We start from the raw sequence: 27,710 nt of genomic DNA, 5'->3' as shown, positions 1-27,710 counted from the left end.
TTGCAAATGTACTAAGCCTTAGCAGAAATACGGTTGCTGATTTTAAGTTCAAGTTTATTTATTTCGGAATAATATTGTATCCTGTCTGCTTCGATTCATAGTCATGTTAAAAAAAATGTTTAGTTTTAGTCTGTTCAATAAATTTTTATCCTGTTCGGCCTGCGACCTAAAGTGTGCTTTGTCTTTTGGCCCCCTGTGCAGATGAGTTTGACACACCTGAGTTAAGTACTCAGTGCTGCCTTAAATCCATTAAGGATGTATGTAAATTAACACTAGAGACAGAATGTGGTTAGCTTAGCATAAACACAAAGCAGTGAGAAATGGCTAACTTGGTTCTCTCACAAGTTAAAACAACAAGCTCCAATTCAGCTGTCCCACACGTTTTCTTATGTTTCTAGAGTTAACTTTGGTCCAGACTGTCTCAGGAGGAACCCTTTGGGAATATACTTTTTAATATTCTTCTGGACTGAGGGAGCAAACACTCTGTGTCAGAGTTCAAGAATTAGCCTTAACATTTTCCACTTACCAAGTAGTAATCAGCTATAATATACAGGATGCTAATCCCCAGCAGCAGCTGTAAGTTATTCCAACATTAGCCTAGTTATCCTTACTAACTTGCTAATAAGTTAGTTTATTAGAAGAGCTAGATTTCCACAATTGACAGCATTGTGAAAAAAAACAGACAAAGAGAGGATGAATTGTTCACAGACAGTCCTCTTGGACATAAAAAAGTATTGTAATAAAAATGGGTGGCTGCCTAGATGCCTGAGTAGCCCACCCAAGTAGAGTCAATCTGTGGGAAACCCTGCAAAACTCGACACTGCCCAGCCAGGAAATAACTTCCATGCTAAGCTAAGCAAACTGCCTGCTGGCTCCATGTACAAACATGAGTGATCTCTTCATCTACCACTATTATATTCCTTCAATAGGAAAAATTCTTGCCACTACTTACCTCATAGTTGTTGTCCAGAGTGATGGTCTTGAAGTTCTTCAGTTTCCTCAGATCCCACAGTTTCAGAGAGCTATCCTGGGCACCTGAAGAAAGGCACAGACAAGAATGTCAGGGTATTTAAATCAAACAAATATAAAGCTCCAGATCCCTTTAGTGCAAAAAATAAGGGCTGAAAATGTCAGTTAGGTTTTATCATATTGTAGGTCAGTGTACATATTAATGTGATGTGTGCAACTTTTTTTATTCACAAATGTTTCTGCAACTTTTCAACCTAGTGTAGTACACATGTACATCAATGATTAACAACAACATTGCTAGTAGTTCTCTCACCTGTGGCCAGATAGTATCCGTTCTCAGAGAAAGCAATGGAGGTGACAGGACCAGAGTGGCCAGGGAAGTTGGCCACATTGGTGCGCTCCTTCAGATCCCAGATCTTGATTTGAGAGTCAGCCGTCCCAGTGCCAAAAATGAGACCATCAGGGTGGAACTGAGCACAGGTGAGAGCTGTAAGGATAGGCAGAAAGATTATCACCTAGAAGAGGGGGTCTCTTATTCAGACACAAGCTAACAGAGAGGCACTTACCGCAGCCAGCACTTTCATCAGTAACTTTGGTAAGGACTCTGCCAGTCTGGATATCAGAAAAGGCCCAGTACTGCAGAATAAAACAACAGAGAAGTTAGTGTGATAAACCAGTTTCACAGTGAAGAAATCCCAATACTTGAAATAAGGATGGGGTCTGTGGGCATTTTCTTCAAGCTGCACACACACCTGATCCTCAGAAGAGCTGAGCAGGTAGTCCCCAGTAGCATGTAGAGAGAGTCCAGTGACACCTGCCTCATGGGCACGCACAACCTGGACACAGTTGCCTCCAGTAACAGACCACACACGGATGGTGGTGTCTGGAGATGCAGAGAAGACCACAGACTAGAGAGGAAAACCAGCAAGGGAGGGAGGAGAAGGAAACAAAGCAAACAGTGGATGAGATGAAGAATCTGGTGCTCTTCATTTCAGTGAAATTGCACATGGTGTACTTATGAAAGAAGATTCTGACTGGGTGATGGTTGAAACAAAGGATGGAAAGGTTACCTGAGATGGATGGTAAATGACAGAGGTAACCTTCTTGGTGTGACCCTTAAGTGTTGCCACAATCTGCTCGTCCTTCTTATCAAACACCACCACGTTTTTATCAGCTCCACCTAAAAGAAGGGGAGGGAGAGTCAATATCAAATAAAAGATGAAGCATATGATGTCTAGCACGCCAATAAATCATGAAAAATGTATTCAGTGTACCCGTGAGCACTTTGTTGGTGTCTGAGGGACACAGATCCAAAGCCAGAATACCAGGAACACTGGCACTATGAAGACCCTGATGACAACAAAAAAAAAGAGCATGTTGACACAATGCACATCAGATCACTTGAAACTGTTGCAGCCTCTTGATGATGAACAGCCTGAAATCAGTACTTACAGCATGGGAAGCCACTTGGCGGTATTTACCGAGATCCTCTGCTCTGACCAGCTCCTCTGGCACAGTCTTTCCTCTCTGGAGAAATGTAATGAAGTTGTCATAAGGACCACAAATGCATATTACATAGTATCATAATGTTTATAAACATAAGGGAGAACAAGTGTTTACACAACAACGAGATTATACACCAGAATGGGCAAAATGTAGCTAAAAAAAAGAGCAAGGTAATACCTTCTTTCTCTCTGTGGTGAGGATAGTAGCTTTGTCTTGGAGCTGCAAACAGACATAAGGCATAGTGAACACACATCTGAGAACTGCTGAAGAAAATAAAAGAGAGTCAAATCATTTGTGGGTAAAAGAATAAAATCTTACCTTCTGGATGATCTCTGGGGTCATTCCCACCTGTTCACTAATCTCCATAGGCTCTCCACCTGCACCCTGAGGGCAGAAAGAGATGGTTAGGACAAATGTGACAAAAGACAATGAGCATTTCTAATCAGTATCCTATCAACTGGAATTAAAAGTCAATCACTCACTGCTGCAGCTGGCTGAGAGGCAGGAATTGCCTGAGGAGCAACCAATCCAGCTTGGGGCTTGAGTGTGGCGAGGGCTGTAAGAAGAAAATAGACCGCATAAGAAAAGCACAACCTTACAATATTATCTATGAGGTCATGTTGGTGTGGAGCCAGTTCAGTAGAGTATTGATGAGTGGTTAAAGGTCCTTCTAGGTGCTTTGTAAGCGGAACTATTCACTACAAAATCTGCTGTCAACTCACCTTCTCTCGCAGCAGTGACCTCTTTGGTGAGTCGAGCGATGACTCTGCAGGCGGCATCGTGTTGGTAGAGTGCATGTGACAGTTCTTGGCGAGTGGTCTGCAGCTGCTGCCGCAAGGTGAAGCTGTGGAGCATAACAGCATCCTAGAATGGAAAAGAGAAAACATGACGAGGGAATGTCATAGAATCTGAATAAAATTTATACTTTAAAAGACATGGAAGCAAAACAATTACATTCCTAATGTCCTGTAGGTGTGGTGGGAACACAACAATAAGTCAAGACAGGTTATGCATTGTGGTTAACTAAAGCAACTGCACATGCTGCTCCAACAAAGGTTTTAGTGTTATGAATACTAGTGGAAAATGGCATGGAAAATAAAAGGCAGACATTAATTGATCTTATAAAATTAACATTTCCCCCTTATGTAAAGCCATGTCTGTTAATTTGTTTGTAGGAAGATATAAAAAAAAACAAAAAACAAAAAAACACAACAACTAAATAACAAACTCTGGGAAACATTTACAATATGAATATGTTTTGCTGTGGATTTTCTCTTTGCCACCTCCTTAAGGTTAACAGTACTTACCCACTCATCTTGAAGGGACTTGAGAATGGCAGGGATGCTTGTGATGGTGCCTTTGGTCTAATAGGATGTGAGACTGGAAAAGAGAAAAGTGTCACATTCTCAGAACAAGTGGTCTCTCATCTTTGATAAAGTCAGTCTTGTTTACTCATGCTAATGTTCGAGATTCCAAAAACACCTGTTGCAATATCAGAAGGCAAGTTATAAAGTACTTTATTACAAAGGATTTGAACAAGGACATCTAACATTTGCCTAAACACACCAATAAACATCACTACAGCCGAAACTATTATTTAATTAAGCAATTGGCAAAAAAATGAACATGCAACTATCTTGATATTTACTTAACCATTTTCAAGAAAATATGCCAAACATTCCCAATTTCCAGCTATTTAACTGAGAGGATTTGCTGCTTTTCCTTGTCCTATGTTAAAACTGGATATTCTGGGGTTCAGAACAGTGGTTAAACAAAAAATTAAAATACATTTGGGCCTGTAATTACCACTTTTAAGTTTTTCTGATGTTTTATGGACAAACAAGTTATAAAAAAGTCATTCTTAGATCAATTAACAATGAAAACTAATTATTAACTAAGGAAATAAACATCACTCTCAATACTAATAAAAAGGGTTTCAAATAATTTCTTGTTTAAACTATTATTGATAATCGCTTTTACTTTGGAGGTGGTGGCTTGAGTTGTAGTTAAACTGCTCTGTTCAACTTATTTCTCTACCATCTATCCGCTCACCCCAAAGCAACACAATTTATATACTGTCCGAAAGCCTGCAAACTGAGCATTAAGATGAATCAATACCTCTATTTCAATAAAAAACGAATATTATAGCAATTATGAGGATTCATTTATAAAATTTAGTCGTCTTACCGAGGTGTAACTTAACCTAAAAACCGGGACTGAATATTTATACCCAGAGTTATATATTCCCAGTAGTTTTACCTTTGATATCTACGAGCTGCTCTTCAGACAAGGGTTGTCCGTTCATCGGGTCCGTCCCATTCTCTGCGATGTACTTCTCTATCAGCCTGCGTTCAAACACCTGGTTTGAGACCGGAGAGACACACGGGTGCTCCGGCACCTCACTGGAGACTGCAAAAGTGAGGTTACAGCTTGAAAACTAAACCACGCAAGACAAACAACAGAATAACACCAAACAGCTACGATTAACTGCTGCAAGTAGAAGGCGCACTGCATGGCCGCTAACGCTAGCTAAATTTGCTACTAGCATTAGCGACGTACCTAGCTAACCTAAACTGCCTCCGTCACATCAATTAATTCAACTTTACTTACTTGCACAAACCAAAGACATCTTCCCGACGCAGTCTTAAGAGTTTTTTCAACAAACCAAATTAGGCTTGACTGTGATTTGATAGTTATCTCCTCTAATGTACACTTATATTTTGCTTAAATTGGAGGTAGCACGCTGTCCTTTCATTGCCGCTACAAACTGGCTGCGTCTTCTTCTTCTACGTTCTGTTTCGAGGTCAGCGTCCAACAATCACAGATGCGCCACTGCCCTCTCGCGGATCTGATCTCTGATCAATGCAACAAAAACCAGTGCTGAAACATTAATTGTTTAAAGCATTTATCAAGCAGAATTACCAGTTGTTCTCAATTTTAAGCTTCTCAAATGTTAATAGGACATTAATTCTTCAGTAAATGTAACTTGAATATAGATTTTGGACTGTGTCATTTTGAGTTTTAGTATCTTGTGATAGCCATTTGTTATTTTTTCCACAATTTTTTTGGTAATGAAAATCATCTTTAGTTACAAGTAAATAAACAGTATACTATTAAAACTTATCTAAATTACATGTGTTAAAGATATATTTTATTGTTTCAGAGATGACATTTTGATATTGCAAAAATATCACAAACAATGAATGAATTAATGAATCACAAACAGCAGTCCAACCTTTTTTCTCACTAGAAAGATTTGGTGATATTATCCTGTACACAAAGTTCAAAGATTAATAGGCTATTGCTATGTATCTGGTGAAATGTTACATTTCATTTAATTATTACTACAGTTACCTTAAAAGGTTAATACACTAGCCTATGTGATTGCAAATTTCATTAAATTGCAGAACAGACATATAACATGATAATTAATTATTGTTGCAGTCAGGAATGATCAATGAGGTCAATGGAGAAAAACACTTCAGCTAACTCTATATTACTGTACAGTACTCATAAATTCCTTTTTGCAAACCTTTGAATCACAACTCTAATTACTACATAGCCCTAGAGGTTAGAGACACTACACACACAAACACACATGTACAGACACTCAGCAAATACAGTGCAGATCATATCAGTCCTGAGGATTTGGAGGTAGGTAACAGTAGGAGGCCATGAGCCAGTATCAACAAATGGGTAATTTGAGACAGGAAGGCTAATGCTCAATTCATGCATCAGAAAAGTTATATGAAGAAATTACATGCAATATTGATATAGAACCATAAAAACTAGGTTGGGATGCAAAAGGCACAAGGTCTTTCTCTTCACATCAGCTTCACTCCACCTGAGGATACACTTCTCATGTTTCCTCTTCCTTATATCAGCTCAGTACTCAGTGTTGTAAGAAGTTCAGTTTCTCTGATGTGTAAACACTGCAGGATTCAGAGGTGTCCGAGTCTAGCGGCAGTGTGGAAAAGTATTCTTGTGATTTTCTCAAACTTTCTTTATCTCCATCTTTACTGATCTGGAATTGAACACAGTCCACAGAGGAGTGGAGGCAATCTGAAGCCCCAGGCACAAAAAAGGAAATCTTTTTCTCCTCCTCATTAGATGTGTCAAGCTAGGAAGGAATAAAGATATACATGTTTAAAAAAAATATCTTAATCTCTGACATATAAATACAGCTGGACTGTAGTGCTATATTACCTCTGTGGCTAAAGTATGACCAGGGGAGCCTCCAGCTGCCAGTCTGTGTGCTTCCTGGTTCTCAGCTCTTGGTGTTCCTACTATCACCGGACTGTAACCCTATACGAACACCAGCACATATGCACACAGACACAATGTTATTTATTTTAAGCAAAGACACAAAAACTGCCAACTGATTTAATTCAGTTAATCAGCCTTACAGTATGAGTAGGACTGGCTCTCGGGGTCCATTTTCTTGGTGTTCCAAGCTGCTGAGAGTGACTGTAGTAGCCTGAGGGCTCAGGGCTGGGCTGGCTGTAGTTCTGTAAAAACACACACACACACATAGGCACTGTGATAAGAAAATCATAGAACCGAAAAGATAAACACAACAAAAACAATTGGCCTCATTTTTAAACACGTAGATTTCTTTATATTTTTTCATTTAGCTGCCCCTGCTCTGTGCACTCACCAGTGAAACTGAACTTCTGGACAACAGTTCACATGATGCTTTGACCATTGAAGACTGAATTTATGAATGAACCTACAACTATCAGCTGGCTGATAGTTATTTTTATTCATTAACCCATATTCATATAATTTAGTTAACTCTGTGCATGGGCTCAAGGCTGCTTAAATAAATAACATACCTGGGGAAGGAGAGAAACTATGAGCTAGTCGGTGGGAAACTGCATTTCTCCATGAAGGACTTTCACTAGATATTTCAACAGATTGCTGGTGTTTCTGCCCTTACATGCACAAGACTGGAAGCGAACCTAGAGAGCTTTGTGTTCACAGTGCACAGATTAAGTGAACCGCATCGCAAACTTGAAACAAACCGAACTGAGACTACCTCCCGAGGGGTTTTCAGCTTGGTTTGTTTCAGAGGGGTCTGAGTTTGTTTGGAGCGTTTACATTTATGCAGAAAATGCTGACTAATCGCTCTGAGTTTGTTATAAGAGCTGAAAGGGACCAAGTGTGAAAACACCCTAACCTGGGTGTCTCGTTGCACTGAGATCAGGTGATAGTGAAGGCCATAGCATATGATTCAAATCATTTTCATACTCATCAATCTATTCAGTGACTCCTCGTGCCCTATGGATGGGGTCACTGATATTGTGGAAGACACCACTCCCATCAGGATGATGTTTCATCTTAAGTTAAGGTGATCACTCAGAACAACTTTGTATTGATTTGCAGTGACCCTTCCCTCTAAGGAGACAAGTAGACCCACACTATACCAGTACCCACATCACACCAGAGCTACCTGTAGAGGTTAAGCATTCAGTTTTTCCACTGATCTGTCACCTGTCTGTATATTAAATATATATATATATAAACACATGGAGTAGTGATATAAGGGAAGAGATATAACAACATATGCACTAAAGAGTGGACAAAATGTACTGAACAACTTAATAAAGTATGTATGTCAGTAATGTAACTATGCCATGTATAGTATAAACAGAAATATATAGTAACATGTACAGTAATGCAGTTCTCCTGATTTCTTCACCTGGATGTTAACCCTTGGAGGGTTGGCTTGTGGCGTGCGGTTTGCTCTGAGGCCAGCGATGATCTGCGACAGGCTGCAGTTCGGGTAGCGCTTCATGAACAGGATAAAACCAGCCAGTGAAACAAACATGCCAGAGGGGACAGTGATGGACTTGAGGAGTGCTCGCCATCTGCCCCCCTTTTCTTCAGAGTAGAGACAAAGATGGGACAGATACAGTATCAGAAGACACAGTAACTCTCAGAATCAAAGAATTCAGACAAACAAAAACATGCAAACTCACACTGTCACTCACCGATCACCTGTAAGAAGGTAGAGGACACCAGGTTACCACTCCCATCTCTGATTTCATACACCCCGTCATGTTTTGATGTCAGTCTTGCTATGACAACCTCATTGATGGTACCATTCCTGCCCAGGGAGATAAGGCCTCTGTACCGCATGTCATGGTCTGTTATTTGGCCCTCGCGCATCAGCTGCACAGGGCCACGGGGGTGCTTGGGGTCAAAAGGGCCCAGGGAGGATTCATCATGGTGTCGGATGGGGGTAAAAATTAGATGGGCGTGAGGAATGGGAAGAAAGAGGGGCAGGTTTAGAGACTCCTTGGTGAAGCGGGTGACATTGAAGGAGTGCCCTGAATCCATATACCAGATCATAAAGAGGAGTGTAGAATGAAGGACATGTGTCAGATGGAAAAGAAAAGAAAACATAACCATTACTGTTGACAGGTTACTAGAGTTACAGAAATTCATCAGTCAGGTTCTTATAACTCTCATCCTCTCATGATTTTTTTCTGCTCACCACGGACAGTGAGAATGCTGCGAGACAGCACCTTCCCTTGAACATCTATCACAGTGTAGTTGCCTTGGTCGGCCTGTGTCACTTTCTCAGCCACCCAGACCTTCCCGCCTCGCAGCAGACGACCCCTCCCTGCTTCTCTGGTTTGAGGGTCTGTTCGGTTCCAAAGCACAACAGGCATGGCCTCAGGTGGAGCACCCCGGGGAGAAAACTCAAGTAGGAAACCATTTTCAGGAATATTGTGCTCAAAGCTCTCCCCATAGTGCCTGTGGTAAGACTTAATGCATTCTGAAGCAGGACAGAGAAATAAAGGATTAGCAAGGATGTTCAGCAGTAGAGATAGTAAGTCTACTCAAGTACTATGCTTAAATGCAAATCTGTAGTACTCGTATTTCAATTTTATGCTATTTTATACATCTACTTCACTACATTTCAAAAGTAAGTGCTGTACTTTTTACTCCACTACATTTATTTGATGGCCTTGTCTACCAGTTCCTTTTACATTAGGCCCAAAGTTGTAAAATTATCCATTATTTAAAAATAAAGCAAAGATCAGAGAAAAGTCCAAAAAAGTGAATATATATTTATGTTATCTCATCACCTATCAGATTTAGTTTGTGGCCCTAAGGATAAGAACTACTGGACTAAACTACCCGACTGTATTTAAAGTAGCTATAACTACCTCGACCTCAACTAGTGATTGAGAATTTGTGGCTATGGAGCATAAGAAAACCAGGGATGGATTTCGCAAAGGAGAATACCTGAAACAATCAGACGAACTGTCTCGTAGGTGAATCCAGAGGACAGTTTGATTGCATAAAGTCCTTGATCACTGTGAGTCGCCTCTTTCAGGACCAACATCTTATCTCTGGTCCACTCAAACCGCGGGTCCTTTACCTGCAGTTGTAAATAGGTTTAGGCAATCTGTACACAGAATAAACAAACACAAACATGAGCACAGGCACACTTCCACTCACTATGGTATTTTCCAGCAGGATGTGCTTTTGTCCCTCAGAGCTGGGTGTAAATGTCACCATTCTGGATGTTGAGTACACTGGCAAACGAAATTCTTTCCCAGCACACACCATCTGGATGTCTTCTCTTTCAGCTGTCCAAGTGGGAAAGAAAGTTAGTAACCTCTTCAGAGAACACTTTATAAAGGACATGTGATGAAATGTAGCTGTTGACTCACCTGGTATGACCCAACCTGTCAGATGGAGCAGAATGAATGTGATTAATATTAATGTCCTCTGGCACAATGCTTACATCTAATAGCCCTTTAAGTAATTATAGTACAACATTCTAGTATAGGCTACAAGAAAATTTGTAAAAAGCTTATGTTGTACAGCAATTAATGACTTTATTAATGGTTCGTTGTTTTCAGTAAGGTTTTAGAGCTTGACTTAGCACTGAGTCAGCCGTTGTATAGGTTGACCATGACCCTCTTCTGGCAGCTGACAGAGGTGTACAATACAATTTATTCTTTTAAATTCAAATGCAGCTTCTTATATAATTAATACACACTTAGACACTTGGGTAAGACTAATGATACCACATTAAATTTAATACACTTATGCCATACCAACAGAACTTCCTCTGTTGTTCTCAGGCTCATGTTTGTTTGTGGTGTTCCCCAAGGGTCAAATATTGGCTCAGTTTTATTTTCAACCTATACAGAGCAATTATGTTTTCCATCACTGTGCATTGTGCAGATGACATGCAGCTTTATCTTTTACTTCATTCTAATTACATTACCAGGATTGCTAATCTACATGACTGTGTCTCTGATACTGAATGTTGGGTTTCCAAACACTTCATTAAATAATTCAAGCTTGTACCTTCGTTCTGTTTGGAGCCCACAGTCTTTTTGATGGCAAGGTACGCAGCCTGGCAAAAGGAATTAAGCTGACATCAATACTGGTGTAAATTTTGATGCAGTTTTGATAAGCACATTATGAAGGTTCTCCAGTTATGTTTTTTCAAACCACATGAAAATTGCCAGGTTGTAAATATTTAGTTTTTTTTTCCTTGCCGCAATGCGCTTTAGTCTGGCATCAATCAAAGCTGCCACATATGAACATTTACTTTTAATCCTTGTTAAATTTAATAACAATAATAATAACTTTATTTGTATAGCACTTTACAGCTCATAAAAGGGCACAAAGTGCTTCACATACATATCCCAAACCACCGATGCCTACACAAAATTTATATAAAAATTTTGCATTGATTTTAGAATTGAAAGCACTATATTAAAATGATATCATAAATTTATTTACCCCTTGTGTGTTTGTGTGTCTCCTTAGATGAGTGAACAGAGTTCTGGTCTTGGACGGTGACAGTATATGATCAGTCGTTTGCATTTAGAGTCCACACACTAGGGACTGTGCTGCTCACTGAGATTAAACAGGCAACATCTGTAACGTCCTTCAAATCCCTTCTTAAAATCTATTTTTTAAAGAAAGATTCTATAGAAAAGAGCTGCACTAATAAGATATTACACCCAAGATATTATTACAGCTAATTTGGGTAAAACTGTTTGACCTCTGGCTTTCTGGAAAAGAACTGTATTATTGGATCATAATTCATTTATTATCAACTAATTTGCATTTAGCACTGAAGACATATGTTTATTAATGAGTTATACCTGCATTTACATTTGCACATGAAGTATTCACTTTGGCTGTGGGCTTGAAAGTGGGAAACCTGCAACTCTTTATTCAGAAACCACAAGTTATAACACATAAAATGGGATAAACATCAGCCACAGGGACTTTCACAGCCTGTCAACCCAATTGCTTTGTAGGAGTGGCTGAGTATTAAATCGTCAGTAAACGGTTCCCTAATTAAAAACCAAAGAGTGTCTTGTTAAAAAGTGGTACCAAAATTATATTCAAGGACTTACCCACAGCGAGAGAAATGGTAAAAAGGGTAGTGAGCAGAACACCGGAGGACATCTTCTCCTGTGAAGACAGACCAGATCATTTGCTCAGAGACGCAGACGCACGCGATTGTCATGCATCCCCACCATCCTCTGAAAACAAGCAGCCAGCCGGTGGTAATGTGATCACAATAAACAAGCTACAGCAGAGGGAGCCCAAAGACAACTGTGATGATGTCTCTCTGCAGAGCCATGCATACTACGCAGGCTACATCCAAAAACAATCAGCAGGCCTGCTCTCACAGACCGATATATAACGCCGCATCTGCGGTTTGAAATCTCGTCCACTCAGGTGTCCATCGTGCCTCCCAGCCGCTGAACGACGTGCACAGCGATGCAGCGGGCTATGAGGCCGTCACTTATTGATAATAAGTGACCGCACTTGTCTGTGGCGCATCTAGTGTGAACTCACCTGTAGGATGTGTGACATTCAAGTCCACAGCTGGATATTTATGAATGTTTATGTGAATGGAGATAAGATGGTAACAACGTCCTCTGCAGAGCGCGCATGAGCACAGGCCCGTTCTGTTAGTTCCACTGGGTCATATTCTCAGCCGCTCCTACGCAAAATCCGTCCTATGTTGTGTTATTTTGGTCTTGTTCCTGTGCGTAAATAAGCCATTAGCACAAGAGAGCGCATAGTTACACCGTAGGCCGCTCTTGATTGGCTGTGCCACAAGATTAAGTAAAATGTAGGCTCGTCAGGAACTTAAAAAACCACTAGGGCAGATGCTCACTAATAAAAGGTTTTGTACAAATAAAAACAGTGGCTATTTGTACTTTACCTGCTTGTGTATGCAGCCTTAAAGAATTAGCCACAAGTAGTGAACCACAAACTGAAGAGCAATATCTTTATTCGTCAAGCTATTGTTGTTACAAGCAGAAATAGTCCAGTACAACACCAACTATGACCTCAATAACAAACATATAATTGAATTTATACATTCATGACAATTTCATAGAAAACAGAAACATTTTGAGCTTCATAAACACACATATTAAGGCGGAAATGTTGCAGTGAATTGCATATGATTGTACAGGTGTACCTAATAAAGTGGCCAGTCGGTGTACATCACACGTAGCTGTCTATGTTAACGTTGGACTATTCATTCTGCATAGCCTGTAACATATTGTATCTGATGGTCTTCTCACACAGTCCAAATAATGTTTGTTTTATAGACGTTTAACAAACAAGGTGTGGAGAAAGATGCCTGTGCATTTGCACAATACAATCTCAAAGTAATTGGAGAATTGATGTTTTGTGGCTTTATGAGTTACAAAACACGATTAGATTGTTTTTTTATTCATGATTTGTTGATAGACAAATGGACTGCTTGACAGACAAATGAGTTATTATTGTGAAATGCAGAACAATACAAATAAATGTGCAATACAGGGCCAAACCATTACGCCATAAAAACATTTTGATAATGTTCTTAATGTATTTTGAAATAAATATTTTTATAGAGATTAATATCTCTACATTTTTACCTTTACCAGTCGATGTTTCAAAAAAAAAATAGTTGTGATTTGAATAATGAGGGGCCTGTGCCCCAGTAGAGCTTTATGTCTAGCAATGCCCCTGACATAATCAATATAAAAGTTCAAACAGTGGCAACATAATGAAATGCATGGCCAATACAAATAAAGAATTGCTATACTGTATTTAGCAGATTAAGACAGTATCTTAAAAGAACACCTTATGGCGCAAGTTATAACGCAAATTCTGTGTGAATGAAGCCTTCTCAGCCTTATGTCATGGACTAGTAACACAACACAGACAGATAAATTGCTTATCGTACCAATCACGGACTATCGTATAATTTCCGACAGGACGTAAACGCACCAGGAGTTCCTCCATGGAAACGCCCTGTTGACAACGATCCCTGCTGAAAACAGTGGTGCGGAATATGTACATTGCAAACGTATGGTCTTAATAATTTGCCTAAAGTGTTTGTAGAATATGTCGAAAAACAATTCTCGACTATTAATTAATAGCCTTAATATCGCGCGCTAAATTCTTCGCGACCCTGGATCTTTGCATTTTCACTTGCAGCAAATGATGATCGTGTTGTTGTTGTTGCTTGGTGCCTCTCTTTGTGTGGGTAAGTGTAAAATTAGTTTTAAAACGCCTTGAGCAAAACTGCTTGTGCAGTTTACGCCCTTTTCTGTGTCAGTCAGGAGTGAAAAGTATTTACTCCTATAAGATAGATATACTGTTATTTTGAGGTAATTGTACTGTACTGCTCCAACCAATTTCAGGGTAAATGTCCTCTTTTGATTTTACTACATTTATTTAACAGCCATGGTTAGATTTTCTATACAAAACAAATGATCAGCTAATAAAATATATGCATTATTATAGATGAAAAGCACTGAATACCGCCAGTGTTTTGAATTATGTGGCTGCAAACCTATGTATATGTTTATGTTTAACTTATGTAATGACAGTATATATTTGTAACCTGTGTAGCAACAAAACTAAAAGGAGAGCTCGAAGCCTAGTCTTTTAGACTATATCCTATAATATTTTTGTGTGTGTTGCACCTTATAAAATCGATTTTTGAAACTGGTTGCCTACACTTGCTAATAATAGTCTTTCATTCAAGCAGAATATTGAATGCAAGACTTTTACTTGTAGCAAGTTATTTTTGCATTGTGGTATTACTACTTAATCAAAACATTGGAAATTTCTTCCACTAAGAAGCATCTGTAGTTTATAATGTTGTGCATTATACATGGATAGCAGCATCCATTACAAGGTTATTCCAAGTTTATTACTTACAAAGAGAAATTTAAATTTAATGTTATGTTCAAATATAGATACATGCTAAAACGTTGTCTGGAAATCATACATTCATTGGGGTGTTTGTTTTTTTTTTTTTTTTACTTCCTCTCTAGGCAAGCCTAATGACAGTTATGATGTGGTGGAGTATGGGAGCGCACACAGGGTGTTTCTGCACCGAAGCACTCACTTCATTGAGTTCATACCTCAGTACAGGTCAGATGTGATAATGTTGTGGAATCGGGACAACCATTCAGCCAGTGCCGACAGTAGATGGAAGGTGATGGGTAACTACTATGTGATAAATAATATAACCCAGAGAGACAATGGCCGCTACATAATGAGAGACCAGGCTCAGCGCATGCTGTCTACAAAGACTATTGATGTAATAGGTGAGGATCCTCCTTCTTAGTTTTCAGCTTCCATAAGTTTCCATTCTTTTTATGGTTATTTGGCCTTATTGACTCTAAACTCATATGCATTATGGTCAAGATAACAAGAAGACTGCATTTAATTTAAATGCAGTAGGGAGCTTGGATTAACTGCTTCCACAGTCAAAAAACTTCAGGAAGCCTTTAGAAATCATAATTCTGTTCATCCATATGTTCACTTACTAATTGCCAACTGATGAACCAGCCTCTGTCTCAGCTTTTGGGCTAAAGTCATTATGGCTTACTCATTGGCTCCTGAGGTACATCATTCAGACAGGGATTTCTTCAGCTAAGGAACACAAGGCAATTGTGCAAGCGAGTCCACACAAGTTGGAAGGAGTGTATGTAGCCATATTTTGGAGAGAATATTACTGAAACATGCGAGTGTATGGATGAAACTAATCAGGATCCGCTGTAACTGATATGAATTTAATTGAATGGATTAACATTTAAGAAACATGGGAACATATTCATTTTCTTGCTAAGAGTGAGAAGAGATTGATACCACTCTCATGCCTGTATGATAAGTATGAAGATACAGAAGGTTGGTACTGTAGCTTATCTTACCACAAAGACTAGATACAGAGGGAAACAACTGGCCCATTCAAAGCTGACAGAATCTGCCTATGAGTGTTTTAAAGCCCACAAATGTTTTTGAATTCCTACTAAAACCAAAGTGTAAAAACAAAATATTGTTGCTTCATGGGGGGTATGTGCCTGTGCTTGCATTTAGATTTTTTTTTTTTTTTTACCTTTAGACAGGCTAAACAGGTTGTTTCAATTTCATTTCCAGTTTGTGTGCTAAGCTAAGTCTTATTAATCTTCTGATCTAACTCTCACCATTTACACCAAATGAGTGTTTGTTAGTCAAAAGATTCTGTGTGAAGAATATCCTTATTAATATCTGTTATGCAAATCCTCTCTTTCAGCAAGAAAAATGTTCTACGAACTGAGGCCTGGCCTACAACTCAACTTTACTTATGATCTGGAGCCGAGGTCCTGCAACATTTACTTCTTCCCAAAAAGTAACACTGGACTGAGGGGCTTGAAGCAAGAACTGGTTCGTCGTGGCAGGCTGCAGAAGGACATGAATCATGCTGAATGTGAAGGTTTCGATCTGTTAAAGCCGTGTGGGCTTGTAAATAAGGACGTCCAGATGGAATGCAGTGGGCACTTTGAGGTCAGAGATCAGAACGACGACAAGGCCGTAGAGGTGGAACTGCAAATGGAGTTCCATTCGAAGAGTAAGCAGACTGCGTTTTATAATGTGTTTTTGAATTACTACTGTGTCATAAAAAGACAAATTTGTAGCTTATTTTGTTTGTTTTAAGGTTTGACTTTATCCAGCATGCTTTCAAAAGGTTGTACAGTTTTCTCAACTCAGCAGAGACCTTTCAGTCTTAAAACCTAATGTCTAACACATACAGCAGTGTTTCCCACTTGCTCTTGGCTCTAACACATACTGTAGCCATTGACTATCATTTAAATCTATCATCTTTTGGTATATAATTGTTCTATAATTTCTAAAACATTATCATCACAAATTCCCACGTTCTATAGGACATACGACATCTATCTCCAACACAGTTTTACAGTGATACATTTCAGAGAAAAGTAGGAGATCCTCACATTTGAGAGGCTGGAAACGAAGCAGCAAATACTTGATATTCTTGGAAATTAGATAATGAATCAATTATTAAAACTATTGTTGATAAACGTTCTGCCTGTCAGCTAACAGATTAACTGCCTTGTTGTTTCAGCTGTTCATTATGATCCACTTTACCTTGGTGTTGGCATTGGTGCTGTCATACTTCTCATCTGTTGTTGCGTGACGCGTTGCTGCTGTAAGAAGAGCTTTTCTAAAAAGCAGACCGCCGCTCAGTCGTCCCTGCATCAACATGAGGTGAACGTGTTCTGTGACCTGACACTTTGTGCGTGTGTACAGTAGTGTCAAGTTAAACGTTCTGCTGCTGATATCATGTGTACCCACTGCTTTTCTGTCTAATTCAAATTGCAGTTTAACACAGATCCTGCTGGACAGAGGACACACCAACACAGTCAGCCCTATGGGGCACACTACCCCGCTCAGCCTTTTTATTCTCCGACTGGCCCGCTGGTTAGTGTGTGTTGCATCTCGTAGAGAGAACCTCTCCCACACATAGTGCTGACTGTTCTTTTCTGTCTTCACCACTAATATATTACATGCCTCTTCGCTCTGCAGATACACAGTCCTCCTGCTATGAATGTGCTGCCTGCTCATTCTGAGGTACGTCCTTCTGCCCGTATCAGTCAGAACATAGACACACTCACACATTTGACAATCAATAGTATTTTAGCCGAACATGTCCTTCACTTTCTTCAAAGAAAGCTACAGTTCCATATAACTCATAGTTATAGTATTTGTTGTAGCACTTTACATAACATTTCTCATAGAACACTTATTTCCTGACATTTACAAAAATATGTGAGTGCTCTACATCAAATGATACACTCTCTCCACAATACTGTATTTGAATGTCCTTGTAACTACTTATTTTGTTTCTCCAGTTTGAGTATCACATTTGCCATGATGTGGCCACTTAACACCCCCCCCCCCCCATTATTGTTATCACTCCATTTGGTTTTAAGTACTTTTGTCTTTATGTAACAGGAAAAGCTTGTCAAAAGTGATTAAAGTGATTTTTCTTCCAACTCTAAAACAAGTCCCTGTTTTTGTTTCACACCATTAGCACAAGCTTTCCTTCAACCTGTAAAGCGATCCATGAATTTCCTGTGCTAGCTCACTGAACAACACACAGAGCTGACTGCTGATAAAACAGTCTTACCATAAGGTCTGTTTGGTGGGTGTTCTGAGGAGCGTGAACATATCCAGATGTGGAAAGACTTTTCTGAGCACTTAAGACTTCTTGTCCATGTTGGCTCAAGATAGAAAGTTCACTTTACCATTTCTGCATTCAGCTATTCATACTGAGTAACCAATTGAATGCCATTTGATGTCATCCATCACAACAGCCTTGCCCTGTGCAGCTTACCAGGTTACAGTTTGTGTTGCCACCATGCCAGCAGGGTGTTGATTTAAATGGAAATTTCCACTAATCATCAGTGTTGGTGTTGGATTGCAAAGCTGGATATTTGACGGGCTGGAGGTACTGTGTGAAAAAACCCTTCTCTGTAAAATCCAGCACTACTACCTAGTGTTGAAAATGACTTGGAGCCACTTCTCTTTGAAACAGATATCAACAAAAAGTGAAAACTGTAATCTTCCCAAAGGTCATTTGTTCAAACTGGTCAGTCAATGTATATGGTTTGTTCAGTTAATATGGTGATTTCTTATATTAATTGTTATACTAATGACACAAAAATGATTTATGCATATGTATCAACATGCCTGTGTTAATCATTTAACATGAATATTCTCCATTTGGCACCTTGTTCAACAACAGCAGCAGCTACTGTCCTTATTTTTTACTTTAAATAGATTTACATCGACGTGAGAGCCTGATTGTGATACTCCGGTACTCACTGACAGATCAGTCTTTTTCCTTCCCAGGTATCAGCTCTAGCAGCAGAGCAGACAGATACTCCAACTGTCCTTCCCTACTCTGACGACGAGCCACGGTTTGAACTGAAGGGGATGACATCTTCTCTTCCACTCAGTTCAGACTTTATGTCCTGTGATGTTTATACCTCAGACAAACTAAACTTCCTCTGAAAGCTTTGGTTTTGAAAGTTTAACCTAAATTTGTAACCTCATTCATTATTTGTACATTTTAGGAAGTACGCTTATTCTCCAGTGACTTGGTGGAGTCTGCTGCATGGCAGCTGGTTCCACCACATAACACTGTCACATCAGATTGTTATGTTTACATTCAGATTTTTATTTTTAATAAAGATGGTTAGCACTGTCATCTCCCACCTAGAAGGTTCTGGCTTCAAACCCTTGCGTGGCTTTTCTCCGGCTTCCTCTCACAGTTCAGACATGCAGGTTAGGTTAAGTGGTGACTAAATGGCTCCTAGGTACTAATGTGAGAGGTTGTCTGTCTCTATGTGTACTCAGCCTAACATCAGCTGAGTACACATCCAGCAGAAAGATGTCAGCTCCTCACACATCTGTTCTTGCACATTGTGTGAATTCCACAATGTTGCATTGTGGTAAATTGTATTATAATTGATAAACAACTCAGGACAAAGTGAGGGCTGTATTTTAAATTAGCATCAGTCCCATTTGATGTAGTGGCATTATAAGATGAGCTCACATACCTGATCGCAGACAGAGGTGGAAAGTAACTAAGTACATTTACTCAGGTACATTTTTGAGGTATCTGTACTTTACTTGAGTATTTTCATTTTCTGCTACTTCATACTTCTTAACTATGTTTCAGATAAAAAGACTACTTTATACTCACTTTTACTTGTATTTTTACACTGTGGTTTTGCTACTTAAGTAAACAATAAGAGCACCTGTTCCACTGATCACAGGTTCAAATGCATGCATGTAGGTGAAAAACACCTTTCAATAAAAAGCATGTACTCTAATTAGTGTTATTTACAATAATCTCTTACCTCATGAGTCACATTTAAAGTCCACTTAATAACCTCTTCAGCCTCATTCAGTGAATGGCTTTCTAAGTCCTGCAGTTATGTCAGGAAGATGTAATTCAATCCAGCTGACTGTGACAAGGTTTTCAGGGAAATCACAAAAGCGGCTTTATCTCTGCAAGGTTCTCTGTATTTAAAAGTGGTAGACAAGGTCTCATAGTTGCTTGTACAGAATTAGAATAAACTGTTTACTCATGATGTAACATTTTCAGTTGTTCACACACACATTTTTAAGTTTTAGTCTTTGACAACTGAATTTATCAAGCACTAGATGCCTTTTCCTTGTGCATACCTTCAATAGAGAGCAGCATTAAAATACCTCTACACCTCTGCACTGCACTGATGTCAAATTGTGTCTTAGGTGTAGTACTTTGAAAAGTCTGACTCACCACAAACCTGCCAATATGTGTGATCTTTACAGATACAAACACACATAGGCAGTAAACTTGACTCTAACTGCAAGATGCTTATTTTTACTTGCGTGTGTTTTATCGGTCACTCTCATGTGCACTCAGAACACACTAGAATTGAAGTTATAGCTTTAATGTTTATTAATTAAGTAGATGTCATATGTTTGTCAATAGTTTCTTTTGTAATGTTTTGGAATGTATATCATAGTTTATGACAGTTGTGAAATATTGTGGAGTTGGTTTTTAAGCACCGACTCATTGTTTTGAGAACATATACAAAGTTTACATTACACTTCTAACCATGTGGCCATCTTGTGTTTGCATCTTAGTGTACTGTATATGGACATTGTGTTATGTGCAATAAAGCTAAAACCCCCTGGGGACTGGATTGTATTTGTTCCACTGTCTTCATGGCTTCGCTTACAACTTGCAGTACTTTACGTGTAGTGCATGCTACAAGCACCGCCCACTCCACGTCTCCACACAGCCAAGCTAAAATAAGACTGAGCCTTTGGTGCGTTGTAAAGAAAAACTTCAGCACTGAATCGTGCACCTCTTCCTCATCACATCACTCAGCAACAAATGCTTAATATTATGAAGTCTGAAATAATGAATAGCCCAAGTGGAATTCAAATCTGATCACTGGGATAGTTTTAATCACAATCTCTCGCCAATTTAAATGATTTTGCATATTCAAACCAACACTGGATAACGCTATACAGCACACATGCTGTTATTGTAGCTGTGGAGATCATGAAGTAAAAGCAGCAGTTCTCCACAGATACAGAACAGCATGCGTGTCGGTAAATAATTTAAACTTTCAGCCACATAATTTTGGGTTTGCAATAATAACATGCATACCACTAAAAAATCCCCCCCCAAACATGTTTGTATATGTGAAAATCACAATAAGTTGTGTGTGTTTTTTTTCCCACCACCTAGGGGACGTGTAAACAAGTGGTGAATACAACACTAACATTCAATAGTATCACCTTTTATATTTATGGCAAATTCAGCAAACAGCTGCTTGTTTAAATACTCAAAAAATGTTTTTTATGGCTTTTTTAATAGACCTAAACACATCCACAAGGCTGAGAGGAGCTGCAGAGCTGGGAGATACTGTAATTCTGCGTATCGTCAGCACAACCTACACCTTTCACACTACACATGGTCATTTGGTAAATTGACATTAGAAAAACATTGATCACAGCAGTGAAACATGAAACAGTTTCTGTTGACTCATATCTGGCCCACTTCACTCTCCACCACAGCAACACGTAGGAGGGAAGTGAGCTCTGCTGCTGCAGGGTGAGCAAGCAGGAACAATAAATGTATCACTGAGGTCATTCCACTTAGGGTCAGTGGCAGTGGGGGTGCACCTGAAGGATCACAAAATCTTGCTTTTGCAGCCTTAAAATGCCTTTGTATGTCAGCTATTTATGATATATTCCATGTAGTTGGATTATTTTGGTATCTTCTGAAGGCAAACAAAAAGAGCAATTTTGTTTAAAAACCCGAGAGATTACTTTATTTCCCATAATAACAGATACATACAGAAACCATACATGATGACTATTTTCCTAACTGTTATTACCATTGCCTTTGTCTGCCTTACTCCTTTCCCCTGCATTGTCACTACTGTGCTTTCCTCTTCTCTACTACCTTGAGCCGGCTCTCCAGGGAGCTCAGCCGGCGCTCCACTGCACCAGACTTTTCAGAGGCAGAAGTAAACAGAGTCAACAGGACACATACCAGCACCAGGCCAGCAAGTCGAAACGCTGTGGTGTCTGCAGTGGCGGTCTTGTCAGTTACTATCAGTCCAAAAACCCAGAGTACCAAGACGGCTTTTACAACCCAGAACACCATCCTCATCACCCCGATCAGCAGACGGAGGATGATGCTCAGTACCCAGTAGCCAATGAGAGCCACCAGACCCCACTGGGCAACAGTAGTCACACCCTCCGGGGTGAAGCGGGGCAGCGTCAGTGCAGCTGTGGGAAACCCAGGTTAGGCATATTGTTAGAAGGAATAAATCTTAAAAACACTTTTCTGTTTCACAGGAAGAAGCAGGAATAAACAAAGGAGTGGCAGACAAAGTGCCCCGAGGGAGAGGCAAGACTGCATATTTTCACATGCACTTAAGTCACGACTGGCAGTGAGGTACACGTACAGGGAAGAAAAAGTAAAGCATGCAGCAAAGCCTAAACACACACACAGGGGCTATGCAGCTACCCACCATCAAATCCTGTGACCCTGAGGATCTCTGTGATGTAAACGGCGATGACATTCAGGCCGCTAGCAGCTCCTTCAGCGAGGAATCGGATCGCCGTCTCCAAAAACTGTGGCAGCATGGAGCAAGGGTGGAGACATGATTTACTTTGTTATAAAACATGGTAACAGTGAAACAGGATGCTGATCACATTAGTAAACATGCACAGAAGAAACATGGCTCCGATGCTCAGGTAGACAGTATAATTTGTAATGCAGCAGAACTAATATTTAAAGCTTTGGGTACAAACTTAATAACTTCATTAAAATTAAATTAAACTGCTGATCTGCCCTCGAACAAACAGCTGTGTATGCCACTGATAGCTAGACAGTGCCCCCCACATCTATTCCTGTATAGCCTCTATTCATCACACACATACAGATACACTGTGCAGCCTCCTCTAGCAAGGTCAAGGGTAGCCCAGGAGGTTGGTCATGTATCTTATCTACACCTGTTGTGCTACACAGTGGCAGAGTGGCCAGTGTATCAGGTGTGAATGTAGCTCATAAAGGCATTAAACAGCATATAAAATGTTGAGGTCTTTAACAGCTCCTACACTGCATAGTGTCTCTCTGTGGGCTTCCAAACATACACTATGTTTATTTTACTTCATCCTTCAAAGGCATACGTTGGACAAAAGACTGTCAAACTGCACTGGTGTCTCCTAGTAAATGCAACAGTCCAACAATTATCAGGCAATTCCTGACGATGTCAAAAAATGTTGCTCTGTCACATTAAATTTAATTAGAACTTTCAGTGCAGTGTACAGATTTTTTTTGTCCACTTCTCACCTTGAGGGTTCAGTTTCACTAAATGACTTTTCCCCTTTTACTCTGGGGAAACAACCATACAGAGGGAATTCACCCTTTCTTTCTTTCTGAGTGAGGCTCGATTTCAGTTTGGGACTCATGAAATGCCATTTTCACATGTATATTTTGCATTCAGACATACCCAGTCATGAACTATTTCTATCAGCTAGCCAGGGCTTAGACAGAATCTTATCGTTGCAAGCTCACAAGTAGGACTGCGGCCTCACATGCAAAACTCAGTGTACAGAAACATACATTGGGCCACAGTTTCACTTCATGCTCTTGCTCTCTGCACTAACTATAAGTTGACATGAGCTAAACAGAGTCACATGAGAGGACTCTGTTTAAAGGACCATGTCAGGGCAGGCTAGATGGAGACACCTGGGAGGTTTCTTACCATGGCCACTGTATAGACGTTCTCCTGACCAAGCAATGACTCAAGAAATAACACTGAGCGCTGAGGGAAAGGGCGCCACAGCAGCAGCAGCAGGAAAGCAGAATAACGTGTGAGTAAAGGGTATGCATGAGTAAAAAAAGACATGGAAAACATAAGGGGATCAGGGGGCAGATTAACAAGTTGAGGAGCATTTTGGGGGGTGAAGGGTGGTGGATAGAGAGATGGGAGGGTTGGAGTTGAAAATTAGTGAACAGGTATAGTTAAGCATTGATCAAGAACAGTATCAGAGCAGTGAAGTTGTATCATAGTACATTAACAGTGAGTATAAAGCCACTTCCTGCTACAGGAAGGTGCTGCGTCTTCTCCGTGTACCTCGGCAGCTGACCGTATCACACCGGTTCCCAGCAGCACCTCCGCGTATCGCTGGACCTCCTGGCAGGTTCCTGTGATCAGCGTATGAAAGGTGACCACCGAGGAGCTCTCCCCGCTCTGCTTGGCCTGCCCAGCTTCGGCTCCAGCCAACCCGAGCACCAACACATAGATGGTGAGGAAAAACCGCGCCATGGCACATTCGCCGCGCCCAGAGCCAGACGCACAAGAAAAAAATCCCTTGTGGAAACAATATGGGGAAGTGTACAAAAAATATGCACAGCTTACCGCTGCAGCCCAGAGCAGGTTGAACCGCTTGTGTACAGTGACAGACTGGCCTGTAAATCAGACTTAAAAATGGCTCCTGGTAGGAGCAGTCATAGGCTACAGTGCGTTTTTAAATCAACATGCTGCAGTTTACAGTGGGGATACAGATATGAGGAGCCGCGGCAGCTTCTGTACAGTATTAATAAACTGAATCAAGTGTAGGAGTAAGAAACTGGACAAAACTCGTAGGTAAAAAGGCCCCAATGACTAAAAACCATTAAGTATAATTGTAAACTTTGGCAGTGCTACAAATATCCAACCCGGGACTGTTCCTTCCGTCAAGGACTCTCTCGCAATAACACTTGCTATATTTGGTAAGAACCCTCAAAGGCTCATTTCTGGAATTTTGTCCAAATATCTCATCAGTCACGATGCAGCGGAAGGTTGTTAATAAAAAGTACAGTGCAGAAACGTTTTCCAAAGTTGTTCTGGTGCAGTTTTACGCATAAAAGCAAACGGTAGAAACGCGGTCACGCCGACCTGACCACGAGTCTCCTAAAGCTTCTTATTTCAGCTCTCAGCCCCCACAACGCTCAGGTTTTGTATTTCTTTACCTCTGAACTTGCTTCAAATTCGCTGCTGCGATAGATTATGTTGCAAAGCCTTAAAAAACCCCGTCGCTGCTCCGGCACGACACTCCCTTCCCCCCACCGTTTCTAACGCCTGTCTCCAAATGCGCTCGAATCTTCAGAGGGAGGAGCAGGAGGGATGGGGGAGGTAGTCTGCACATGGAAAAACAGAGATTTGCACACTGGGAGTTGTGGTTTAATATTCCCTGTCAAATGTTCTCATTACTCACAGGGTCTGACAAGACGTTTAGGACTGAACAGCAAGTGAAATGGACGCAGAAGCTGTGCATTTTGATTTCAGTTTAATGACTAGCAGTTACACAGTATCAAGTTAGGGCATGGAACAAGAAGAAGCTAATTTAAAACAAAAAAAATAAAATAAAATGATGACATACAGTATATACATAAACCTGACACTAAATCCACTACAGTGGGAGGAATGTTGTTTTCTCACTGTACTGATCATTTTCTTTGTAAACCTACTTGTGTAACTGCCTGTTTTCAAATGCATTCTCTCTCTCTCTCTCTCTCTCTCTCTCTCTCACACACACACACACACACACACACACAGAATGTCATTTCTCTAAAACCTTCCTGCACCAGTATCTGGGGAAAAAGAAAATGCAAGTCTTTCAGCTCCGAGCATCACTGTGGCACTACAAGGCTGGAATCATTTCACACTGACAGTATCCTGTATATACACGAGGACGAGCACAGTGGTGAGTCTTGCTCAGTGCAGTGTTTGTCCTACTGCTTCACTTGTTAACCCTTTTTCCGCCAAAGTATCTGTGCGGGCACTGCAGCTTTAGCCGATGTAAATGCGATGGAAGTCATTTGCTCCGAAAGCAGCATTGCACTTGGGGCACTTCCTCTGGCGAGTGTCATAACGCGTCTTGACGCACTCGAAGCAGAAAACGTGGAAACACTTAGTCAGCACAGCATCCTTCACCCGGGAGTTGCAGCACGGACATGTTAGACGTGCCTGGGGGAACGAGAGAGAGAGGGAGGGAGGAGAGAGAGGGAGGGAATGGTTTGAACAATAAATGGAGAAGCCATTTTTGTTCTCAGCGGAGTGGTTCATGATGTGTGGGCACACATACAGTATCTAGGTCAGCAGTGAGTTTGTCATTATAGAGACTGGCCTTCAGGCTCAACTACCCTTAACATGGCACATTACAAAAAGGCTGATTATAAACCCTGATGTGGCCGTGGTCCTGCAGTGTGAGCTACAGAAACCTAGGTCAGGTCTCATCTGCTGCAAACCAGGAAGATAAAGTTAAATCTGGTTCATTTAGTTAAACTGCATGCCTATAGGACAAACAAAGCCTGAACCCTAACTGTGTGATGTCTGTCAGATATAACAATATAACTGAAGCATTCATAACAAGTAACACGAGGAAATAGCTAACTCTGAGGCTGAAGTCAGACTGTGGTTTATTCCAAGCATGAGGAACTGCAGGTTGTCCAAAAAAAAAAAAAAAAAAAGAAAAAGGGATAATATCGTCACTCACTGCTTTATGATAAATATCAAGCTGCAACCAGTTAGCTTAGTTTAGCACAAAGGCTATAAACAGAAGAAACACTGTTAATAATTTCCTGGAGTCTCTGCTATCTGCCTTGCAATTGCTTAGAGTCAAGAAACAACCAGGCGTATAGCCCTAAAAACAAACATGTCATTTATAAAAACGATAGGTTTCTGCGGTGCAGGTAGCCAGATTTTGTTCACGTTGGACAGAGCCAGGTTAGTGGTTTGTTGTCACAAACACCTACCTTGTAGTCATTAATTTCTTCATTTAGGATCTCATCTCCATTGCTGATTTTCTCAGCAGGTTTCTTGGCCTTCTCAATCTTTCTCCTTAGTTTAGAGATGTCCTCCTGTAACACAGAGTCAGCAGCTGTCAGCAGAAGGACCTATTTTATTTATATTTGACATCAAACTTATGAAAAACACAGGAACTCCAGCTGTTTTCTACCATCATGTGAACAGGGTTAACGTCACAGTGAAAATGTTAGCAGAACTTTTTCACCAGTGAGGAGGAAACAAAGGACTTTAATCCACAAATCCAGTTTGTTATTAGAAAACATGCTGTATATTTGAAGGAGGAGCCACCATAAGTAGTGTTTCCTGTGTTAGGCCATGTTCAGACTGAGTTTCAAAGGATGATCGGGACATAGACGCCCACAGGAATAGGACTCCTTTGTTTACCCTTGTTATCATGACCATTCACTGCACTGTCAAATTTGGCCCACAGTTAACGCACCATAAAGAAACCGCATGCGTTTTCATTATTACTGGACGTTGAACAGTGGTTTTTTTTTTTTTTTTTTATATGTATCAATGCCGACACATTGGCGGCAGAATTGGTGCTAATGTAGAACAGGCTATGTTAGCTGCATGGCTAAGCAAAACAAAACAGAAACTCCTGGGCTGGAAATGTGAATGAAGCCATGCTGACTCGTCACAACGTGGCCGTATTTTACGTGCCTACAACAATCCCCCCCCAACCCCCTGATCGACACAGCCCCTTGTGTTAAACACAGCAGGGAGTTGTGTTTTTACCAGATCAGTCTGAACGCCCTTTTTTCTCTTCCTCAACATAGACCAGTATGTTCTTAATTCCTCAAAAGTAGCCTCAGTGGATGGAACTGTGTTTGTGTGTTTTGTGTTGACCTTGTAAGTATATGCAGTTATGAAAAATGAGTTGTTGTGTGTGTGTGTACATAATTTCTTGCGTGCTGTTACCTGTGCTCGCCTTGCGTTGAAGGACTCTTTCTCCCTGGAGATGCTGTTCTCTATGACCTCCTCTCTGACCAAGCTGAGCCTCTGCTGAAC

At 40.4% G+C, this 27,710-nt stretch overlaps 5 protein-coding genes across 9 annotated transcripts in view; 1 reads left to right on the top strand and 4 right to left on the bottom strand.

The window, feature by feature from the left end:
- prpf19 (pre-mRNA processing factor 19) overlaps positions 1-5,330 on the bottom strand; it is a 7,458-nt gene extending 2,128 nt beyond the window's left edge. Inside the window, 15 exon segments of the mRNA XM_020624453.1 lie at positions 953-1,035; positions 1,283-1,456; positions 1,536-1,605; positions 1,722-1,877; positions 2,040-2,149; positions 2,244-2,319; positions 2,422-2,496; positions 2,653-2,694; positions 2,794-2,859; positions 2,958-3,031; positions 3,198-3,339; positions 3,783-3,826; positions 3,829-3,855; positions 4,735-4,884; positions 5,086-5,330. Of these exon segments, the coding sequence (XP_020480109.1) occupies positions 953-1,035; positions 1,283-1,456; positions 1,536-1,605; positions 1,722-1,877; positions 2,040-2,149; positions 2,244-2,319; positions 2,422-2,496; positions 2,653-2,694; positions 2,794-2,859; positions 2,958-3,031; positions 3,198-3,339; positions 3,783-3,826; positions 3,829-3,855; positions 4,735-4,884; positions 5,086-5,104 (1,308 nt within the window). The 5' untranslated portion in view covers positions 5,105-5,330.
- Positions 5,331-5,679: 349 nt separating this feature from the next.
- LOC109974311 (uncharacterized) lies at positions 5,680-12,481 on the bottom strand. 2 transcript variants are annotated; one of them, XM_020624452.1, is made up of 12 exons: positions 12,325-12,481; positions 11,877-11,934; positions 10,810-10,858; positions 10,164-10,178; positions 9,949-10,079; positions 9,733-9,868; positions 8,975-9,259; positions 8,469-8,807; positions 8,177-8,358; positions 6,882-6,983; positions 6,682-6,780; positions 5,680-6,595 (listed from the first exon to the last, which is right to left on the bottom strand). In XM_020624452.1, the coding sequence occupies exons 5-12, from the start codon at positions 10,057-10,059 to the stop codon at positions 6,368-6,370; spliced, it is 1,482 nt and encodes a 493-aa protein (XP_020480108.1). In that variant the 5' UTR covers positions 10,060-10,079; positions 10,164-10,178; positions 10,810-10,858; positions 11,877-11,934; positions 12,325-12,481; the 3' UTR covers positions 5,680-6,367. The 2 variants fall into 2 exon arrangements, with proteins under 2 accessions (XP_020480108.1, XP_020480107.1); XM_020624451.1 differs by lacking the exon at positions 10,810-10,858.
- A 1,259-nt stretch (positions 12,482-13,740) lies between these two features.
- LOC109974319 (uncharacterized) lies at positions 13,741-19,050 on the top strand. 3 transcript variants are annotated; one of them, XM_020624462.1, is made up of 7 exons: positions 13,741-14,017; positions 14,814-15,089; positions 16,058-16,372; positions 16,889-17,031; positions 17,146-17,244; positions 17,350-17,394; positions 18,679-19,050. In XM_020624462.1, the coding sequence occupies exons 1-7, from the start codon at positions 13,972-13,974 to the stop codon at positions 18,838-18,840; spliced, it is 1,086 nt and encodes a 361-aa protein (XP_020480118.1). In that variant the 5' UTR covers positions 13,741-13,971; the 3' UTR covers positions 18,841-19,050. The 3 variants fall into 3 exon arrangements, with proteins under 3 accessions (XP_020480118.1, XP_020480119.1, XP_020480120.1); XM_020624463.1 differs by lacking the exon at positions 18,679-19,050 and adding an exon at positions 17,676-18,662; XM_020624464.1 differs by lacking the exon at positions 13,741-14,017 and adding an exon at positions 14,505-14,674.
- A 2,230-nt stretch (positions 19,051-21,280) lies between these two features.
- LOC109974305 (transmembrane protein 109) lies at positions 21,281-25,050 on the bottom strand. Of its 2 annotated transcripts, XM_020624442.1 has the most exons (5): positions 24,863-25,050; positions 23,985-24,221; positions 23,613-23,672; positions 22,374-22,476; positions 21,281-22,128 (listed from the first exon to the last, which is right to left on the bottom strand). In XM_020624442.1, the coding sequence occupies exons 2-5, from the start codon at positions 24,174-24,176 to the stop codon at positions 21,773-21,775; spliced, it is 711 nt and encodes a 236-aa protein (XP_020480098.1). In that variant the 5' UTR covers positions 24,177-24,221; positions 24,863-25,050; the 3' UTR covers positions 21,281-21,772. The 2 variants fall into 2 exon arrangements, with proteins under 2 accessions (XP_020480098.1, XP_020480099.1); XM_020624443.1 differs by lacking the exon at positions 23,613-23,672 and having other exon boundaries at positions 21,489-22,128; positions 23,985-25,048.
- A 114-nt stretch (positions 25,051-25,164) lies between these two features.
- rnf20 (ring finger protein 20, E3 ubiquitin protein ligase) overlaps positions 25,165-27,710 on the bottom strand; it is an 8,687-nt gene continuing 6,141 nt past the window's right edge. The window contains exons 20-22 of the mRNA XM_020624444.1: positions 27,621-27,710; positions 26,648-26,752; positions 25,165-25,859 (exon numbers count right to left, since the gene is read on the bottom strand). The exon at positions 27,621-27,710 is cut by the window's right edge and continues 37 nt beyond it. Of these exons, the coding sequence (XP_020480100.1) occupies positions 25,683-25,859; positions 26,648-26,752; positions 27,621-27,710 (372 nt within the window). The 3' untranslated portion in view covers positions 25,165-25,682. The remainder of the gene's footprint in view (positions 25,860-26,647; positions 26,753-27,620) is intronic.

Source organism: Monopterus albus, unplaced genomic scaffold (genome assembly GCF_001952655.1).
Source record: "Monopterus albus unplaced genomic scaffold, M_albus_1.0 scaffold327.1, whole genome shotgun sequence".
In the NCBI taxonomy this organism is placed as follows: domain Eukaryota; kingdom Metazoa; phylum Chordata; class Actinopteri; order Synbranchiformes; family Synbranchidae; genus Monopterus; species Monopterus albus.
The sequence above is the reverse complement of the archived record's forward strand: the minus strand, read 5'-3'. Positions and strand labels throughout refer to the sequence as shown.

Excerpts from the sequence above, each read along its gene's own strand:
- LOC109974319 (XM_020624462.1), top strand. The coding sequence starts at position 13,972 with ATGATGATCGTGTTGTTGTTGTTGCTTGGTGCCTCTCTTTGTGTGG. Across the intron at positions 17,032-17,145 it reads CGTCCCTGCATCAACATGAG|TTTAACACAGATCCTGCTGG; the intron begins GTGAACGTGTTC and ends TTCAAATTGCAG. Across the intron at positions 17,245-17,349 it reads ATTCTCCGACTGGCCCGCTG|ATACACAGTCCTCCTGCTAT; the intron begins GTTAGTGTGTGT and ends TTCGCTCTGCAG.
- LOC109974311 (XM_020624451.1), bottom strand. Across the intron at positions 8,359-8,468 it reads TACCTTCTTACAGGTGATCG|AAAAGGGGGGCAGATGGCGA; the intron begins GTGAGTGACAGT and ends TCTACTCTGAAG. Across the intron at positions 6,781-6,881 it reads GAGCCAGTCCTACTCATACT|GGTTACAGTCCGGTGATAGT; the intron begins GTAAGGCTGATT and ends GTGTTCGTATAG.
- LOC109974305 (XM_020624442.1), bottom strand. The coding sequence starts at position 24,176 with ATGGCGCGGTTTTTCCTCACCATCTATGTGTTGGTGCTCGGGTTGGCT. Across the intron at positions 23,673-23,984 it reads TGATACGGTCAGCTGCCGAG|CGCTCAGTGTTATTTCTTGA; the intron begins GTACACGGAGAA and ends CCTTTCCCTCAG. Across the intron at positions 22,477-23,612 it reads ACGTCTATACAGTGGCCATG|TTTTTGGAGACGGCGATCCG; the intron begins GTAAGAAACCTC and ends ATGCTGCCACAG.